Genomic DNA, 20,888 nt, shown 5'->3' on the forward strand with positions numbered 1-20,888 from the left:
ATTGCTGATGTTCTGAAAGAGCTGCAAAATCTGGATCCCAATAAATCAGCTGGCTAGACAATCTGGACCCTCTCTTTCTAAAATGATCAGCCGAAAATATTGCAACCCCTATTACTAGCCTATTCAACCTCTCTTTCGTATCATCTGAGATCCCCAAAGATTGGAAAGCTGCCGCGGTCATCCCCCTCTTCAAAGGGGGAGACAGTCTAAACCCACTGTTATAGACCTATATCCATCCTGCCCTGCCTTTCTAAAATCTTCGAAAGCCAAGTTAATAAACAGATCACCGACCATTTCGAATCCCACGTACCTTCCCCACTATGCAATCTGGTTTCCGAGCTGGCCATGGGTGCACCTCAGTCACGCTCAAGGTCCTAAACGATATCATAACTGCCATTGATAAAATACAGTACTGTGCAGCCGTCTTCATCGACCTGGCCAAGGCTTTCGACTCTGTCAATCACCGCATTCTTATCGGCAGACTCAATAGCCTTGGCTTCTCAAATGACTGCCTCGCCTGGTTCACCAACTACTTCTCAGATAGAGTTCAGTATGTCAAATCGAAGGGCCTGTTGTCCAGACCTCTGGCAGTCTCTATGGGGGTGCCACAGGGTTCAATTCTCGGGCCAACTCTTTTCTCTGTATACATCAATGATGGCGCTCTTGCTGCTGGTGATTCTCTGATCCACCTCTACGCAGACAACACCATTCTGTATACATCTGGCCCTTCTTTGGACACTGTGCTAACAATCCTCCAAACGAGCTTCAACGCCATACAACACTCTTTCCGTGGCCTCCAACTGCTTTTAAATGCTAGTAAAATTAAGTACATGCTCTTCAACCGATTGCTGCCCGCACCCTCCCGCCCGACTAGCATCACTACTCTGGACGGTTCTGACCTAGAATATGTGGACAACTAAAAATACCTAGGTGTCTGCTTAGTAAACTCTCCTTCCAGACGCACATTAAGCATCTCCAGTCCAAAATGAAATCTAGGATCGGCTTCCTATTTCGCAACAAAGCCTCCTTTGCTAATGCTGCCAAACATACCCTCGTAAAACTGACTATCCTACCCATCCTTGACTTCGGCGATGCCATTTACAAAATAGCCCCCAACACTCTACTCAGCAAACTGGATGTAGTCTATCACAGTGCCGTTCGTTTTATCACCAAAGCCCCATATACTACCCACCACTGCTACCTGTATACTCTCATTGGCTGGCCCTCAATACATATCCGTCGCCAAACCCACTGGCTCAAGGTCATCTATAAGTCTTTGCTAGGTAAAGCCCCACCTTATCTCAGCTCACTCGTCACCATAGCAACACCCACCCGTAGCACGTGCTCCAGCAGGTATACTTCACTGGTCAGCCCCAAAGCCAACACTTCCTTTGTCCGCCTTTCCTTACAGTTATCTGCTGCCAATGACTGGAACGAAAAATCTCTGAAGCTGGAGTCTTATATCTCCGTCTCTAACTTTAAGCATCAGCTGTCAGAGCAGCTGACCGATCACTGTACCTGTACACAGCCAATCTGTAAATTTTACACCCAACTACCTCATCCCCATATTATTACTTACTCTCTTGCTCTTTTGCACCCCAGTATCTCTACTTGCACATCATCATCTGCACATCTATCACTCAAGTATTAATGCTATATTGTAATTATTTTCACCTCTATGGGCTATTTATTGCCTACCTCCCTACTCTTCTAGATTTGCACACACTGTACATAGATTTTTCAATTTTTCTTTTATTTTGTGTTATTGACTGTACGTTTGTTTATGTGTAACTCTGCGTTGTTGTTTTCGTCTGCTTTTTCGTCTGCTTTGCTTTATCTTGGCCAGGTGGCAGATGTAAATGAGAACTTATTCTCAACTAGCCTACCTGGTTAAATAAAGGTGAAATAAAAAATAAAAATAGTATATACTACAGTTTTATTTTATTACAGTATTTTTTCTATAGTTCACTGTAAATACTATAGTAAATACTTCAATGAAATTCACAAAAACACTGCAGTGAATACTATAGTACTTAGACCATAGTATATTTATAGTATATTCATGTGGGGATCTCCTTGAACAAACAAGATATATACTATACCTAGCCTGGGTACAAGTCTGTTTTGCCAACATTCCACTCTTTGTACTTTGTGTCATATGCCAAAGATGTTTAACATGACAGGAGTGGCAAGGAGTGGAATAGTAGCTAAACAGACTGGTACCCAGACTACTTTTTACCCACATCGATCTGTGTTTCACATATTCATTATACAGTGTTCCAAACCCCTGCTGTGGCCAGCAGCACCATGCTCAAGTTCTCTCTCGCTCACTCTCTCTCCTGTACTCTCCTCCTCCTTCTCTCTTTTTTCTGGTCACCCAATTATTCCTCCCTCCTCCTCATCTCCCTCCTCCTTTCTTATCCCTCCTACCCTCATATGCCCCTGCTCCACAAAAAAGTAATTAGCACAAATGACATGACACAGTTGAGAGAGAGGGAGCGGAAGAGAGAGAGAGAGGGAGAGGAAGAGAGAAGGGGAGCCAGGCTGAGCAGGGCTTCCCGGGCATCAACACCCACAGCCGGGTTTTATTTTTGGGAGAGGTGAGGTGCAAAGACACCCTCTACCTCCACCTCTTTCTTTCCTTCTCCCTTTCGCTCCCTCGCTCCTTCTCTCTGATTTCTGAATGAGTGTAGATGATTGCGATTTACACTCTTTCTCCTGGTTGGCTGTGCTCCTGGTTGGCTTGCTTGCAGTGTGTGAGCGCACGTGTGTGTGTGTGGTGAGTGTGTGAGCGCGCAGACAACAGAGTAGGGTAGAGCACTGCTTCTGCTAGGCTTATCGCTGCTCGTGTCGACTAAAAAACATGTTATTTCTCTTCTCAGTCCATCATGGAGCAGTTCAACCCGTGCTTGCGGAACTTTGTGGCCATGGGGAAGAGCTACGAGAAGGCCCTATCCAGTGAGTACATCCTTCTCTTCTTCTTTTCCTTTATCTCATCCCCTTCTCATGCCCCCTTCCTCTCCTCCTGTCCAGAGCACAGGCAAAGGCCCATATCGCCTGGCACTGATTTATCTGAACTAGAAATAATCTCAGATGCTGGGGATATATTTCTCACGTTGGCAACTGTGTGTAGCCTATAGTCAGTGTCCTCATCTACCTGAGCTCTTCTTGAAAGATACTGCTGGATGCTCCGACAGGCTTTCAACTATATGGACTGATTTGATAGTCTACCATTTGGAAAAGAGAACGCAAAGTCCCCTAACAGAGAACGACTTCACTGTGTCCCCACCCTACATTGATTAAAACACAACTCCCCAGCTAGCCGTCAGTAGGTGTAGTCTCCCCTAAATGTTGACGTTTGCTTGATGTTTTCTGTTCTTTGTTGGGAGGCTCAGGATGCCCTCCTCCTGTAATGTCACGTTAGAATGCCCTCTCCTCTCTTCTCCTCTTCCGCTTCACTAGCATCCCTCCATCCATGCATATCTTCAAGTCAAGTCATTTTTATTGTATTTGTTTGGTTGTTCACAAGTCGGGATATGATGTGGTGTGTGCGTGCTTGCGTGTGTGTACGTGTGGGTGTGTATTCCAGGTGTTTGTGTGTAAGGGGGGAGTGGAGAATAGTCCAATAGGAACTAGGGCAAGCGGCGCTGAGAGAATAAAACTGGTATCCAGGACAGAACTAGTATCCAGGTCAGCCAGAGGAAGGAGAGGAGGAGAGAAAGAGAGAATAATACATTGGAGATACAGAGTCTTGTTGCATCTATTCATCAGTAAGCCTGTACTATTCATGAGAGAGAGAGAGAGAGAGGGGGGGGGATTGAGAGGGGGGGCAAGGATTGAGAGAGAGAGGGGCAGGGATTGAGAGAGAGAGGGGCAGGGATTGAGAGAGAGAGAGAGAGAGGGGGAGGGGAGGGCAGGGCAGGGATTTAGAGAGAGAGAGAGAGGCAGGGATTGAGATAGAGAGAGAGACTGACAGAGGGGCAGGGATTGAGAGAGAGAGAGAGAGAGAGAGAGAGAGAGACTGACAGAGGGGCAGGGATTGAGAGAGAGGGAGAGAGAGCGAGTGAGACTGAGAAAGGGGCAGGGATTGAGGGATTGAGCGAGAGAGAGAGAGGAGGGCAGGGATTGAGAGAGAGAGGGAAAAAAGGGAGAGGGCAGGGATTGAGAGAAAGAGGGAGAGAGGGAGAGGGCAGGGATTGAGAGAGAGAGGGAGAGGGCAGGGATTGAGAGAAAGAGGGAGAGAGGGAGAGGGCAGGGATTGAGAGAGAGAGGGAGAGAGGGAGAGGGCAGGGATTGAGAGAAAGAGGGAGAGAGGGAGAGGGCAGGGATTGAGAGAGAGAGGGAGAGAGGGAGAGGGCAGGGATTGAGAGAGAGAGGCAGGAATTGAGAGAGGCAGGGATTGAGAGAGAAAGAGAGAGAGAGAGAGAGAGAGAGAGAGAGGGAGGGAAAACGGTAGAGCGAGAGGTGCACGAAAACCAGGAAAGACTGTGGAAGCCCTGAGGACCAATAAAGGAGGACTCAGTGTAGTCTGATAGATAAGACTAAAATTAGCCAAACAGGTCCCAGGTGGGGACTTGCACTTCATCAATGCCAGGCAGCCAGGCAGGCACAAGGACTGGGGTTTGGGCTCGGGCTGCCATTGCAGAGGCACAGGGCACAGTCAGCATTCAACGCACCACAGGGCGCCTGGTGGGCATCCATCTGCTAGCTGAATTTGTAAAAATGCCAGTTCTGCCTTTGCTCTTAGGATATAGAGAGAGGAGAGGTGGTGCTGAACAGGAGATCCCTGGAGCTTTGTTGACTGACATAATGGTCCAGGGAGAGAGCTGCCTGCTGTTAGTTATCCTCAGAGGAGATGCTGTTTGATCAGTTTGCGGAGTGTTTGGTTTTGGAGGATAGGATAGTGTGCAGTGGGTGTAGTGCTTGAATAGGATGCAATGCTTTGACTGGTATTTAGTCAAGTATTCTGTTTATCATTGAGCTTTGGGACCAGCGATAGAACGTGGGGCAATTTCACACAACACACATCCAAACTGGGCATCATGTTGAAGGTGGGGCAGAGAGAGATGTCTCAACAGCGACAAGCTGTGTTGGAGAGATGGAGGAGAGAACAAAAAAAGAGGCTGAGTGTGAAGGCTGAAGGGATTTGATAAAGGAGTAGAGGGAGGGAAGGATTGTGAGAGAGAAGGGGGTTGGATGGTGGATTTGGAAAAGAGCGAGTTGAAGATGGATGAAGTACTCAACACATCAAGCTGCAGCTGATCTGGTTTATACCGGTTTTACTCCTCCTAGAGTGTGTGTTTAATTTACTCTGGAATAGGTGGGAGGAATGGATGGCGTGTCTCACCTCCAGTCTGTATACTATCAGCTGTCTGCTTCATATCAGAGGTTTAATCCTCTTTACTGAAAACACACACATACACACACACAATCCCCCAGCTAGCAAAGCTCTCAGATCTCGTCCCAGTTAATCCAGCCTTACCTGGCCTGCCACACTCCACCGCTCCTCGCTGGCTGGGATTTCTGTGGACATTGCTAAATTAGCCCATCCACACAAGGTGTTACCGAACCGCACAATCCCACTTCTGGCCCCTCACCCTCATTCTTCTATCCCAACCAGCGTTAACCAAAGTTGGGCTCAGGAAGAGCTGAGAGAAACGGTCTCTCTTCCTGTTAGTGTCAGTTTCCGAGTGAACCCAGCTACAGTGTAGTAGGCAGTTGGCTTTAGGCTCTGGAGTCTGGGCTGTTCGTGTGGGTTATTATCAGTTCAGTGACCTCAGGATAACGATTCTGATAAATGTAGAGTATGGAAAGAATAATTAATAAAGGAAAGATTATGGAAGGAAATGAGTGCAGACGGAGGTTTGTGAAACGGTGGTCAGGAATAGAGGTATAAATGGAGACAGAAATGAGCTGAGGCTGTCTCAATCTTAGTGTTTGAAGGGAAAAGGAATATAATAATGTAGCATCAGCTTGTTGTCTGCATTTCTGGGGTTATTCCCATATGATTGCATTACTGTAGAAAACTCAACTAGACGAACAGATTTGAATTGCTTCCCATTTAGATTCAGGATGTATTTGGGAAACACTTTATTTCACAGTCCGATTTAAGATGGCACTTACCTAGTATTAACATTGAATTAACTATGTGGTAACAATTATGTTTAGACCGCATACATGGCCAGGCCACATTGTTCAATAAAGTCCTGACACTCCACATCAATATGTATCAGTCAAATGTTCGATTTTTTATTTTTTCCTTAGATTTTTTTATTTTACTTATTTTTTTATTTTTATATACCCCTTTTTCTCCCCAGTTGGAAATTAGTTTTGTCCCATCGCTGCAACTCCCGTACGGCCTCGGGGGAGGTGAAGGTCGTGAGCCATGTGTCCTTCGAAACACAACCCTGCCAAGCCGCACTGCTTCTTGACACACTGCTCGCTTCACCCAGAAGCCACCTGCACCAATGTGTCGGAGGAAACACCATACAGCTAGCGACTAAAGTCAGGGTGCATGTGCCCGGCCCACCACAAGGAATTGCTAGAGCGCGATAGGACAAGGACATCCCAGCCAGCCAAACCCTCCACTAACACGGACGACGCTGGGCCAATTGTGCGCCGCCTCATGGGTCTCCCGGTCACGGCTGGCTGCGACACAGCCCAGGATCGAACCCGGATCTGTAGTGACACCTCTAGCACTGCGGATCGAACCCGGATCTGTAGTGACGCCTCTAGCACTCCGATGCAGTGCCTTAGACCACTGCGCCACTTGGGAGGCCATATCAGTCAAAGTTAATACACTCTGAGTGGAGTCTGCTAGTCGCATACATATGTATCCATCTAACTGGACATCCTGTCCCCTCATTATGACAGCCACTCTGTGCCTGCTCTGTGTTCCTTGTCCCTGTTCCTGGACTGAGACCTGAGTCACTGGTAGATGTTTCAGTTAGTGTCTCTGTCATTCTGCATGAGTAACAGTCTAAAGGAGCACACTGGCTTCATTTGCATTGCAGTAGCCTATGAATCACCTTGGAAGTTAGGCAGGTTGTCATATTATGTTTTAAAAGTTTTGTAGTTGTTAATACTGGTTTATCTTGCCTTCCCTGGTCCTTCCTAACTTTCTCTAGTCTGTATTTCCTGTAGTTCCACTTTCCATCCAGCATCTGCTCTATCCAGAAATAGTTCCTATAGCTGTCTCTCTTCTTCAGTGCTGTCCTTTCCTGTTACTCTTAAGCCACCATTTTTATTGTCGCATTATCCCTTTACATTGTCGCCTGTAGTAGCATTATCCCATTCCATTGTCGCCTGTAGTAGCATTAGTCCTTTCCATTGAAGCCTGTAGTAGCGTTAGCCCTTTCCATTGTCGCCTCTAGTAGCATTAGTCCTTTCCATTGTAGCCTGTAGTAGCATTAGTCCTTTCCATTGTAGCCTGTAGTAGCATTAGTCCTTTCCATTGTAGCCTGTAGTAGCGTTAGCCCTTTCCATTGTCGCCTGTAGTAGCATTAGTCCTTTCCATTGTAGCCTGTAGTAGCATTAGCCCTTTCCATTGTCGCCTGTAGTAGCATTAGTCCTTTCCTTTGTAGCCTGTAGTAGCATTAGTCCTTTCCATTGCCGCCTGTAGTAGCATTAGTCCTTTCCATTGTCGCCTGTAGCAGCATTATCCCTTTCCATTGTAGCATGTAGTAGCATTAGCTCTTTCCCATTATAGCCTATAGTTGCCTTTAGCCCTTTCCCTAACTGACTGGGGCTATAGCTATAGGGGAGGGACGCTGGGGTGATGACGACATTAATGTCCAATATTTCCACTCCGCCCCTGATCTGACGCCCAATGCTTCCATGTTTCCAGGTGTCACATTTGCTGCAAAGGGCTACTTCGAGGCACTGGTGAGGATGGGAGAGATGGCCAGCGAAAGTCAAGGCTCTAAGGATCTTGGTGAGTCCTAGTGTTGGCTGTAGAGGGTTGCAGCACCCCTAGTGGGGTGGAGGGGGTTGTAGCACCCCTATTTTTTATTTTTTATTTCACCTTTATTTAACCAGGTAGGCCAGTTGAGAACAAGTTCTCATTTACAACTGCGACCTGGCCAAGATAAAGCAAAGCAGTAGCAGACGAAAAAGCAGACGAAAACAACAACGCAGAGTTACACATAAACAAACGTACAGTCAATAACACAAAATAAAAGAAAAATTGAAAAATCTATGTACAGTGTGTGCAAATCTAGAAGAGTAGGGAGGTAGGCAATAAATAGGCCCTAGAGGTGACAATAATTATAATTTAGCATTAATACTGGAGTGATAGATGTGCAGATGAAGATGTGGAAGTAGAGATACTGGGGTGCAAAAGAGCAAGAGGGTAAGTAATAATATGGAGATGAGGTAGTTGGGTGTAAAATGTATTGGCTGTGTACAGGTACAGTGATCAGTCAGCTGCTCTGACAGCTGATGCTTAAAGTTAGAGAGGGAAATATAAGACTCCAGCTTCAGAGATTTTTGCAATTCGTTCCAGTCATTGGCAGCAGAGAACTGTAAGGAAAGGCGGCCAAACGAAGTGTTGGCTTTGGGGATGACCAGTGTAATGTACCTGCTGGAGTGCGTGCTACGGGTGGGTGTTGCTTTGGTGACCAGTGAGCTAAGATAAGGCGGGACTTTACCTAGCAAAGACTTATAGATGACCTGGAGCCAGTGAGTTTGGCGACGGATGTGTAGTGAGGATCAGCCAACGAGAGCATACAGGTCGCAGTGATTGGTAGTATATGGGGCTTTGGTGATAAAACGGACGGCACTGTGATAGACTACATCCAGTTTGCTGAGTAGAGTGTTGGAGGCTATTTTGTAAATGACATTGCCGAAGTCAAGGATCAGTAGGATAGTCAGTTTTAGTGAAGGAGGCTTTGTTGCGAAATAAGAAGCCGATTCTTGATTTAATTTTGGATTGGAGATGCTTAATGTGAGTCTGGAAGGAGAGTTTACAGTCTAACCAGACACCTAGGTATTTGTAGTATTCCACATATTCTAGGTCAGAACCGTCCAGAGTAGTGATGCTAGTCGGGCGGGAGGGTGCGGGCAGCAATCGGTTGAAGAGCATGCACTTAGTTTTACTAGCTTTTAAAAGCAGTTGGAGGCCATGGAAGGAATGTTGCATGGCGTTGAAGCTCGTTTGGAGGATTGTTAGCACTGTGTCCGAAGAAGGGCCAGATGTATACAGAATGGTGTCGTCTGCGTAGAGGTGGATCAGAGAATCACCAGCAGCTAGAGCGCCATCATTGATATATACAGAGAAAAGAGTCATCCCGAGAATTGAACCCTGTGGCACCCCCATAGAGACTGCCAGAGGTCTGGACAACAGGCCCTTCGATTTGACATACTGAACTCTATCTGAGAAGTAGTTGGTGAACCAGGCGAGGCAGTCATTTGAGAAGCCAAGGCTATTGAGTCTGCCGATAAGAATGCGGTGATTGACAGAGTCGAAAGCCTTGGCCAGGTCGATGAAGATGGCTGCACAGTACTGTCTTTTATTGATGGCGGTTATGATATCATTTAGGACCTTGAGCGTGACTGAGGTGCACCCATGACCAGCTTGGAAACCAGATTGCATAGTGGAGAAGGTACGGTGGGATTCAAAATGGTCAGGGATCTGTTTATTAACTTGGCTTTCAAAGATTTTAGAAAGGCAGGGCAGGATGGATATAGGTCTATAACAGTTTGGTTCTAGAGTGTCTCCCTCTTTGAAGAGGGGGATGACCGTGGCAGCTTTCCAATCTTTGGGGATCTCAGATGATACGAAAGAGAGGTTGAACTGGCTAGTAATAGGGGTTGCAACTATTTTGCGTGATCCTTTTAGAAAGAGAGGGTCCAGATTGTCTAGCCCAGCTGATTTGTAGGGATCCAGATTTTGCAGTTCTTTCAGTACATCAGCTGCCTGGATATGAGATGTTGACCAGGGTATGGTTAGCCAGGTGGAAAGCATGGCCAGCCGTGGAAAAATGCAAATTATTGATTATCGTAGATTTATTGGTGGTGACAGTGTTTCCTATCCTCAGTGCAGTGGGCAGCTGGGAGGAGGTGTTCTTATTCTCCATGTAATTTACAGTGTCCCAAAACTTTTTGGAATTAGTGCTACAGGAAGCAAATTAATGTTTTAAAAAGCTAGCCTTGGCTTTCCTAACTGACTGAGGATATTGGTTCCTGACTTCCCTGAAAAGTTGCATATCGCGGGGGCTATTCAATCCTAATGCAGAACGCCACAGGATGTTTTTGTGCTGGTCAAGGGCAGTCAAGTCTGGGGTGAACCAAGGGCTATATCTGTTCTTAGTTCTACATTTTTGAATGGGGCATGCTAAATTAAGATGGAGAGGAAAGCACTTTTGAAGAGCATCCAGGCATCCTCTACTGACGGGATGAAGTCAATATCCTTCTAGGATACCCAGGCCAGGTTGATTAGAAAGGCCTGCGCACTGAAGTGTTTTAGGGAGCGTTTGATAGTTATGAGTGGTGGTCGTTTGACCGCTGACCCCTTACGCCCGCAGGCAATGAGGCAGTGATCGCTGAGATCCTGGTTGAAGACAGCAGAGGTGTATTTATAGGGCAGGTTGGTCAGGATGATATCTAAGAGGGTGCCCATGGTTACAGGTTTCGGGTTGTACCTGGTAGGTTCCTTGATGATTTGTGTGAGATTGAGGGCATCTAGCTTAGATTGTAGGATGGCCAGGGTGTTAAGCATGTCCCAGTTAACGTCACCTAACAGTATGAACTCTGAAGATAGATGGGGGGCCATCAATTCACACATGGTGTCCAGGGCACAGCTGGGGGCAGATGGGGGTCTATAACAAGCGGCGACGGTGAGAGACTTGGTTCTGGAAAGGTGGATTGTAAAAAGTAGAAGATCGAATTGTTTGGGCACAGACTGGATAGCATGACAGAACTCTGGATGCTATCTCTGCAGTAGATTGCAACTCCGCCCCCTTTGGCAGTTCTATCTTGTCGGAAAATGTTATAGTTAGGGATGGAAATTTCAAGATTTTTGGTGGCCTTCCTAAACCAGGATTCAGACACAGCTCGGACATCCGGGTTGGCAGAGTGTGCTAAAGCAGTGAATAAAACAAACTTAGGGAGGAGGCTTCTAATGTTAAAATGCATGAAACCAATGCTTTTACAGTTACAGAGGTCAACAAATGAGTGCCCCTGGGGAATGGGAGTGATGCTGGGGGCTGCAGGACCTGGGTTAACCTCTACCTCACCAGAGGAACAAAGGAGGAGTAGGATAAGAGTATGGCTAATGGATAAAAGAACTGGTTGTCTTGTGCGTTCGGAACAGAGAGTAAAAAGGGCAGGTTTCTGGGCGCGGAAGAATAGATTCAAGGCATAATGTACAGACAACGGTATGGTAGGATGTGAGTACAGTGGCAGTAAGCCTAGGCATTGAGTGACGATGTGAGAGGTTTTATCTCTAGAGGCACCATTTAAGCCACGTGCGGCCACCGCATGTGTGGTGGGTGGAACATAAGGGCTAGCTAAGGCATGTTGAGCAGGGCTGGAGGCTCTACAGTGAAATAAGGAAAAAAATACTAACCAAAACAGCAATAGACAAGGAATATTGACATTAGGGAGAGGCATGTGTAGCCGAGTGATCATATGGTCCAGTGAGTATCTAGGCGAGCTGGAGGCACGGCGATTCAGACAGTTAGCAGGCCGGGGCTAGCAGATGGGCCTCAGGGGGACGTCGCAACTAGAGTCTGTTGAAACCCCCTCGGACGGTTACAGTGGGGGAAAAAAGTATTTGATCCCCTGCTGATTTTGTACGTTTTCCCACTGACAAAGAAATGATCAGTCTATAATTTTAATAGTAGGTTTATTTGAACAGTGAGAGACAGAATAACAACAGAAAAATCCAGAAAAACACATGTCAAAAATGTTATAGAATGATTTGCATTTTAATGAGGGAAATAAGTATTTGGCCCCTCTGCAAAACATGACTTAGTACTTGGTGGCAAAACCATTGTTGGCAATCACAGAGGTCAGACGTTTCTTGTAGTTGGCCACCAGGTTTGCACACATCTCAGGAGGGATTTTGTCCCACTCCTCTTTGCAGATCTTCTCCAAGTCATTAAGGTTTCGAGGCTGATGTTTGGCAACTCGAACCTTAAGCTCCCTCCACAGATTTTCTATGGGATTAAGGTCTGGAGACTGGCTAGGCCACTCCAGGACCTTAATGTGCTTCTTCTTGAGCCACTCCTTTGTTGCCTTGGCCGTGTGTTTTGGGTCATTGTCATGCTGGAATACCCATCTGCGACCCATTTTCAATGCCCTGGCTGAGGGAAGGAGGTTCTCACCCAAGATGTGACGGTACATGGCCCCGTCCATCATCCCTTTGATGCGGTGACGTTGTCCTGTCCCTTTAGCAGAAAAACACCCCCAACGCATAATGTTTCCACCTCCATGTTTGACGGTGGAGATGGTGTTCTTGGGGTCATAGGCAGCATTCCTCCTCCTCCAAACACGGCGAGTTGAGTTGATGTCAAAGAGCTCCATTTTGGTCTCATCTGACCACAACACTTTCACCAGTTGTCCTCTGAGTCATTCAGATGTTCATTGGCAAACTTCAGACGGGCATGTATATGTATTCTTGAGCAGGGGGACCTTGCGGGCACTGCAGGATTTCAGTTCTTCACGGCATAGTGTGTTACCAATTGTTTTCTTGGTGACTATGGTCCCAGCTGCCTTGAGATCATTGACAAGATCCTCCCGTGTAGTTCTGGGCTGATTCCTCACCGTTCTCATGATCATTGCAACTCCACGAGGTGAGATCTTGCATGGAGCCCCAGGCCGAGGGATATTGACAGTTATTTTGTGTTTCTTCCATTTGCGAATAATCGCACCAAATGTTGTCACTTTCTCACCTAGCTGCTTGGCGATGGTCTTGTAGCCCATTCCAGCCTTGTGTAGGTCTACAATCTTGTCCCTGACATCCTTGGAGAGCTCTTTGGTCTTGGCCATGGTGGAGAGTTTGGAATCTGATTGATTGATTGCTTCTGTGGACAGGTGTCTTTTTTACAGGTAACAAGCTGCAGTTAGGAGCACTCCCTTGAAGAGTGTGCTCCTAATCTCAGCTCGTTACCTGTATAAAAGACACCTGGGAGCCAGAAATCTTTCTGATTGAGAGGGGGTCAAATACTTATTTCCCTTATTAAAATGCAAATCAATTTATAACATTTCTGACATGCGTTTTTCTGGATATTTTTGTTGTTATTCTGTCTCTCATTGTTCAAATAAACCTACCATTAAAATTATAGACTGATCCTTTCTTTGTCAGTGGGCAAACGTACAAAATCAGCAAGGGATCAAATACTTTTTTCCCCCACTGTACGTCGGCAGACCAGTCGTGATGGATCGGCGGGGCTAGCCGGGAGAAGGGCCTTGCTTGAGGCTAGCTCCAGGCTAACTACTAGCTAGTAGCTAGTTAGCTGGCTAGCTTCAGAAGGGGGTTCCGGTTCAAAAGTGTAAAAATAGCAGATCCATACCACATTGGGTGAGGCGGGTTGCAGGAGAGTATGTTCAGTCCGTAGATGGAAAAAGAGATTACAAATAATTCAAATATATACGAAGAAAAACAATATATACAAGGGACGAGACAAGACAATCAAAACAGACATCCCCACTGCTGCGCCATCTTGGAAGAGATATATTGGGCTGGATGGGGGTTGCAGAAAGACCTGCTGTACAGGGGATAGATGGCAAGAGGTGTGAATGGGAAAAGGACAAATGATGAGCAGAAGTAGCTGAAGCACCACCTGAAACTGGACCTACACACTCACTCACTTACACATAAACACACACACACACACACACACACACACACTCATTCACTCACTTACACACACACACACTCATTCACTCACTTTGTTGTTGTTGTTTCTACAGTCAGTTATTACTGCACTATGGGAAAGGGGAGCTTACAGTACTCCGATGTTTCCAACATTTTCCACTGACATACTGAGGCAATCATATCCCCTTAGACTTAATCTCTTATATTTGATATGGAAAAGCTTATTTTGTTTAGCGCTTGTTTTCCCTCAAACTCAGCATCCTATGAATTATGCTGTTTTGCAGTTTTATTTTTGCATTAGACCCCAGAGAAGATAAATATTCAAAAGAATTCTGAAACGTACCTTACTCTTGTATTTAATATTGATTAACCCGACACACATATTATCACCAGATTTAATTTTCTTTCACAACATCCTTATTGATTATGTTCATTAATAGGAGTGTAAAGACAGTGTTTTGGGGGTGACGACTTATGTCTGTCCTCACTTGTCTTTTTCCAGTCAGTGAGAACTGACACAACCTATGTCTGTGGAACGGTTTGGGTTTTCCTGCCCTGTTTCTGTTCATATCAGGCTATCAAAGACATGGTGGCGAAAGACGGATGAATGAAGGAATGTGACTGGGGGTGGGGTATAGGCGGTAGTGGTGATGGTGGGAGGGCAAAGTTCCGATTGGAGCTAAGGGGTTGAAAGGGGAAACAGCAGCAGGTTGTCTCTCTACCAACGACATCTAGAAGAAATGATTGCCTTGTGTTGTGGAGGAAGGAAGTGGAGGAAGGAGGGAGGGATGATGAGATAAGAGGAAAGAGGAAAGGAGGGATGTCTGAGATCAGAGGTTGGAGAGGAGGATAGAAAGAAAAGCTGCCTCATTCATTATTCATGGTAGAAGAAGAGGAGTCTTTTATTTTGGCCTTCACATTTCTTCTGAAGGTTTCATCTTTTCATTCCCCGACTCTGCCTCTCTCAGTCAATACTGATTGAACTGAGTCGGTTTGCCCACACCAATCTGAACAGTAGAAGCCCATTATAGTCTGTATTCAGCCTCAATGACATTATCTGTGAGGTGACCGTTCAGATTAGGATTTCAATATGCTAGGGGAGGATGTTACAGAGTACAGTATGCTAGGGTAGATGAGGCTCTATTGCTGTTGATGATACTATTACTGTTACATCCCAGTGCCCTCATCTTAAAGTGTCCATACTAAACATGTGTTGAACCATCTCCATAATAAACAGGTGTTGCACCATCTATATATCAAACAGGTGTGAATCCATCTCCATACTAAACAGGTGTTAATCCATCTCCATACTAAACAGGTGTTGCACCATCTCCATATAAAACAGGTGTTGAACCATCTCCATACTAAACAGGTGTTAATCCATCTCCATACTAAACAGGTGTTGCACCATCTCCATATTAAACAGGTGTTGAACCATCTCCATACTAAACAGGTGTTAATCCATCTCCATACTAAACAGATATTAATTCCATCTCCATAAGAAACAGGTGTTGAACCATCTATATATCAAACAGATGTTGCACCATCTATATATCAAACAGGTGTTGAACCATCTATATATCAAACAGATGTTGCACCATCTATATATCAAACAGATGTTGCACCATCTATATATCAAACAGGCGTTTCACCATCTATATATCAAACAGATGTTGCACCATCTATATATCAAACAGGCGTTTCACCATCTATATATCAAACAGGTGTTGCACCATCTATATATCAAACAGGCGTTTCACCATCTATAGATCAAACAGGTGTTGCACCATCTATATATCAAACAGGTGTTGCACCATCTTTATATCAAACAGGTGTTGCACCATCTATATATCAAACAGGTGTTGTTTCACCTCCATACTAAACAGGTGTTGAACCATCTCCATACTAAACAGGTGTTAAACCATCTCCATATTAAACAGGTGTTAATCCATCCCCATACTAAACAGGTGTTAAACCATCTCCATATTAAACAGGTGTTAATCCATCTCCATACTAAACAGGTGTTGCACCATCTAGATATTAAAGAGGTGTTGAACCATCTCCATACTAAACAGGTGTTGAACCATCTCCATACTAAACAGGTGTTAATCCATCTCCATACTAAACAGGTGTTAAACCATCTCCATATTAAACAGGTGTTGAACCATCTCCATACTAAACAGGTGTTAAACCATCTCCATATTAAACAGGTGTTGAACCATCTCCATATTAAACAGGTGTTGAACCATCTCCATACTAAACAGGTGTTAAACCATCTCCATATTAAACAGGTGTTGAACCATCTCCATACTAAACAGGTGTTAAACCATCTCCATACTAAACAGGTGTTAAACCATCTCCATACTAAACAGGTGTTGAACCATCTCCATATTAAACAGGTGTTAAACCATCTCCATATTAAACAGGTGTTGAACCATCTCCATATTAAACAGGTGTTAAACCATCTCCATATTAAACAGGTGTTGAACCATCTCCATATTAAACAGGTGTTAAACCATCTCCATATTAAACAGGTGTTAAACCATCTCCATATTAAACAGGTCTTGAACCATCTCCATATTCAACAGGTGTTAATCCATATCTAAACAGGTGTTAAACCATCTCCATATTAAACAGGTGTTAAACCATCTCCATATTAAACAGGTGTTAATCCATCTCCATATCTAAACAGGTGTTGAACCATCTTCATACTAAACAGATGTTGAACCATCTCCATATTAAACAGGTGTTGAACCATCTCCATACTAAACAGGTGTTGAACCATCTCCATATTAAACAGGTGTTGAACCATCTCCATATTAAACAGGTGTTAATCCATCTCCATATTAAACAGGTGTTAAACCATCTCCATATTAAAAAGGTGTTAATCCATCTTCATTCTAAACAGGTGTTGCACCATCTCCATACTAAACAGGTGTTGATCCATCTCCATACTAAACAGGTGTTGAACCATGTCCATATTAAACAGGTGTTGCACCATCTATATATAAACAGGTCTTAAATCCATCTCCATATTAAACAGGTGTTAAACCATCTCCATACTAAACAGGTGTGGAACCATCTCCATACTAAACAGGTGTTGAACCATCTCCATACTAAACAGGTGTTAATCCATCTCCATATTAAACAGGTGTTGAACCATCTCCATACTAAACAGGAGTTAATAACTCTCCATATTAAACAGGTGTTGAACCATCTCCACACTAACAGGTGTTGAACCATCTCCATACTAAACAGGTTTTGCGCCTTCTATATATGAAACAGGTGTTGCACCATCTATATATCAAACAGGTGTTGCACCATCTCCATACTAAACAGGTGTTGAACCATCTCCATACTAAACAGGTGTTGAACCATCTCCCTATTAAACAAGTGTTAAACCATCTCCATACTAAATAGGTGTTAAACCATCTCCATATTAAACAGGTGTTAATCCATCTCCATACTAAACAGGTGTTGAAACATCTCCATATTAAAGAGGTGTTGATGGGCCTCCCGAATGGCACAGCGGTCTAAGACACTGCATCACAGTGCTAGAGGCGTCAATACAGATCTGGGTTAGATCCTGGACTGTGTCGCAGCCGGCTGCAACCGGGAGATCCATGAGCCGGCGCACAATTGGCCCAGCGTCGTCTGGGTTAGGGGAGGGTTTGGCCGGCTGGGATTTCCTTGTCCCATCGCGCTCTAGCGACTACTTGTGACAGCCGGGCACATGCATGCTGACTTCGGTCGCTAGCTGTATGGTGTTTCCTCTGACACATTGGTGCGGGTCGTTTCTGGGTGAAGCGAGCATTGTGTCAAGAAGCAGTGCAGCTTGGCGGAGTCGTGATTCGGAGGACGAATGGCTCTCGACCTTCGCCTCTCCCGAGTCCATACGGGAGTTGCAGCGATGGGACAAGACTGTAACTACCAATTAGATTTCACAGAATTGGGGACAAAAAGGGTTGATCCATGTCCATATTGATTCTGTACTCTCTATGGTCCCTTATCTACTGCCTGTCCTAAAGTGTGTGTGTGATTTGTGTTATATGAGGTCCTTTGGTTGTTTTTGCAACCCTAGCCCCTAGCAATGACTCAGCAGCACAGTATATCCCCCCTCCCTCTCTGCAGTCTAGTGACAGGCAGGGCTGAACAGAGGAGACTGATTCTGTCTCTGGACATCAGTGTTGCCTAAAGCAACCAAAGTATGTGTGTGTGTTTGTGTGTTTGCGTGTGTGTGCACTACATCAGAGCATGCATTTATTTGTCACAGTACTTGATGTGATGTGAGAAACATCACAAGAGATGCTCTACGTGTTCATTCTTTGTAGTTCAATGGCTCACCAGTCAGGCTAACCTGTAGTGACAGTGTGATTGCATGATCAGCCATTCTATCTCCATACAGTGATAAAAGGAAACAGTTGCTGTATAGATTCCAGTTAACTACTTGGCTGAAGGCTTGTTTTGTATTTGACAGCTGACTGTTTTATATCACGCAGAGGGAGGAGGGGAGGCAGAAATGCAATACTATAGCCTAATGGATGATCGGCATTGAATAGTCTAGAACAATTATAAAAAGAAGCAATAAAACCAGAAAGACAGCCATTATTCGCACAATTTGCATAACGTCAGCCCATTACGTTGTTTGTTTACCCAGGATAGTGTAGTCAGCCCCAGGGGCAACGCCAGGCCATGCAGGCAGTGAGCTATAGGGGTCATTTGGGATCTCCCGGGCTTACTGGGTGGGCACACGGGCCCCTTTGATAGCCGTGCCGTCTGTGGGCGGGCTGGGATGGCTGGCAGTACTCTGCTGTGGCATGAAGTACAAACGCTTTTGCAGCCTGCTCACTTTCATTATCCGCAGGCCCCATGATTTTCTCTCTCTCTCTCTCTGCTGACTGCCTGGCCTAGAGAGAGAGTGTGGACACACACACACATTCCTCCGCCACGTCTCCACCAGTGGCCAGAGTGCCCAGGCTGACAGGCAGATAAGGAGCGGCAGGAGGGATAACGGGTGATGGATGGGTGGTGCCACGTCACTTGGCTTTAAACAATCTCTTGCATACGGTAGTACTTACCACCAGTTTAAAACTGATGCGGATAGAGAGACAAGGGAAGGATTTGTAAAATGGGGCGGCAAGTAATTATTGCGTTATTATCATTGCGTTTCTTGAGGGGAGAAATAGCTGGATGCGTCAGGCAGTCGACAGAGTAGTAGAGATGCGCCTTCATTTAGTGGAGAGAGACTCCATGTGCGTCCCTATAGTGCACTATATAGGAAATAGAGTGCAGGCTGTGATGCAGCCCATGTCCCACGGTCGCCTCTACAATGTAATGACTGTAAAATATCTGATTAATCCAAGCAGAATAAATGAACAGTAGTTAATGGTATTAGGATTATAGAGAGAGGCATGCACAGTCTTGACCCATACAGTGAGGGAAAAAAGTATTTGATCCCCTGCTGATTTTGTACGTTTGCCCACTGACAAAGAAATGTTCAGTCTATAATTTTAATGGTAGGTTTATTTGAACTGTGAGAGACAGAATAACAACAAAAAAATCCTGAAAAACTCATGTCAAAAATGTTATAAATTGATTTGCATTTTAATGAGGGAAATAAGTATTTGACCCCCTCTCAATCAGAAAGATTTCTGGCTCCTAGGTGTCTTATACAGGTAACGAGCTGAGATTAGGAGCACACTCTTAAAGGGAGTGCTCCTAATCTTAGTTTGTTACCTGTATAAAAGACACCTGTCCACAGAAGCAATCTATCAATCAGATTCCAAACTCTCCACCATGGCCAAGACCAAAGAGCTCTCCAAGGATGTCAGGGACAAGATTGTAGACCTACACAAGGCTGGAATGGGCTACAAGACCATCGCCAAGCAGCTTGGTGAGAAAGTGACAACAGTTGGTGCGATTATTCGCAAATGGAAGAAACACAAAAGAACTGTCAATCTCCCTTGGCCTGGGGCTCCATGCAAGATCTCACCTCATGGAGTTGCAATGATCATGAGAACGGTGAGGAATCAGCCCAGAACTACACGGGAGGATCTTGTCATTGATTGATGATCATTTAAGCAGATACTACTTCTGGGTTAGACATACACATAATTGATCAATGCAGTAAGTGATCATTCAACAGGGAGTAATTAAGGAGAGAAAAAAGCAATTTATGCAGCTGCAATTGATGTGCTTAGCTGTTCCCTAGTAAACTACCTAAATGGACCAGTCCAGATGTTTCCCTTCCTTCCTCCTTACCTTTTACTGTGAGACATTACATAAACCAAACCAGAAGTCATAATCCAACAAATCAATAATATATCAACACAAGCTAACCAGGGGAAATCACAGCCAATGAAAACACTCCAAAAAGTTCTCCCATCACACTCTCCCATCCCATCGTCTAAGTTATGTGGCTTTGCTCTCAAACTGAGCTCCCAGGATGCGTCCCAAATGTCACCCTGTTCCCTATGGGCCCTGGTCAAAAGTAGTGCAGTATATAGGGAATGGGGTGCCCTGATTGCCTGTTCCCTACAGTTCTCCTGGTTCTAGGTTATATAAAGAGAGGGTATTTTTAAGGTGACGTGCGCCGCTAGAGCACTTTCGTCACGTGAGGATAAATAATGTAGACGTCTCTAATGTGCGTTAGAGTCAGGGGAATTGAACTGCACTGCACACACAGGACTGAATAATCAACTAACATTACCCCTAAGGGGTGTATGCAGTAGTTACAATACTGTAATGTTACATAGATTCAAATCAAATCAAATCAAACTTTATTTGTCACATGCGACAGACTTTACCGTGAAATGCTTACTTAGAAATCCTTGACCAACACTGCAGTTCAAGAAGAGTTAAGAAAATGTTTACCAAGTAGACTAAAATAAAAAGTAATAATAAAAGTAACACAGTAAGAATAACAATAACGAGGCTATATACATGGGGCACCGGTACCGAGTCAGTGTGCGGGGGTACACGCTAGTTGAGGTAATCTGTACAGTTGAAGTCAGAAGTTTACATACACTAAGTTGACTGTGCCTGTTAACAGCTTGGAAAATTGCAGAAA

General features: G+C 44.9%; 1 protein-coding gene across 7 annotated transcripts in view; it reads left to right on the plus strand.

Moving 5' to 3' along the window:
- The window catches only part of baiap2b (BAR/IMD domain containing adaptor protein 2b), a 143,919-nt gene that overhangs the window by 42,345 nt on the left and 80,686 nt on the right, over positions 1-20,888 (plus strand). For 3 of the 7 annotated variants that reach the window (XM_045723385.1, XM_045723386.1, XM_045723389.1), the window contains exons 2-3: positions 2,883-2,958; positions 7,847-7,933. In XM_045723385.1, the coding sequence (XP_045579341.1) occupies positions 2,883-2,958; positions 7,847-7,933 (163 nt within the window). Of the gene's footprint in view, positions 1-2,491; positions 2,601-2,882; positions 2,959-7,846; positions 7,934-20,888 lie in introns of those variants that run through there. The other 4 variants (XM_045723391.1, XM_045723400.1, XM_045723403.1 and 1 more) reach the window with 4 other exon arrangements.

The sequence above is a fragment of the Salmo salar genome, chromosome ssa01 (assembly GCF_905237065.1).
Source record: "Salmo salar chromosome ssa01, Ssal_v3.1, whole genome shotgun sequence".
In the NCBI taxonomy this organism is placed as follows: Eukaryota; Metazoa; Chordata; class Actinopteri; order Salmoniformes; family Salmonidae; genus Salmo; species Salmo salar.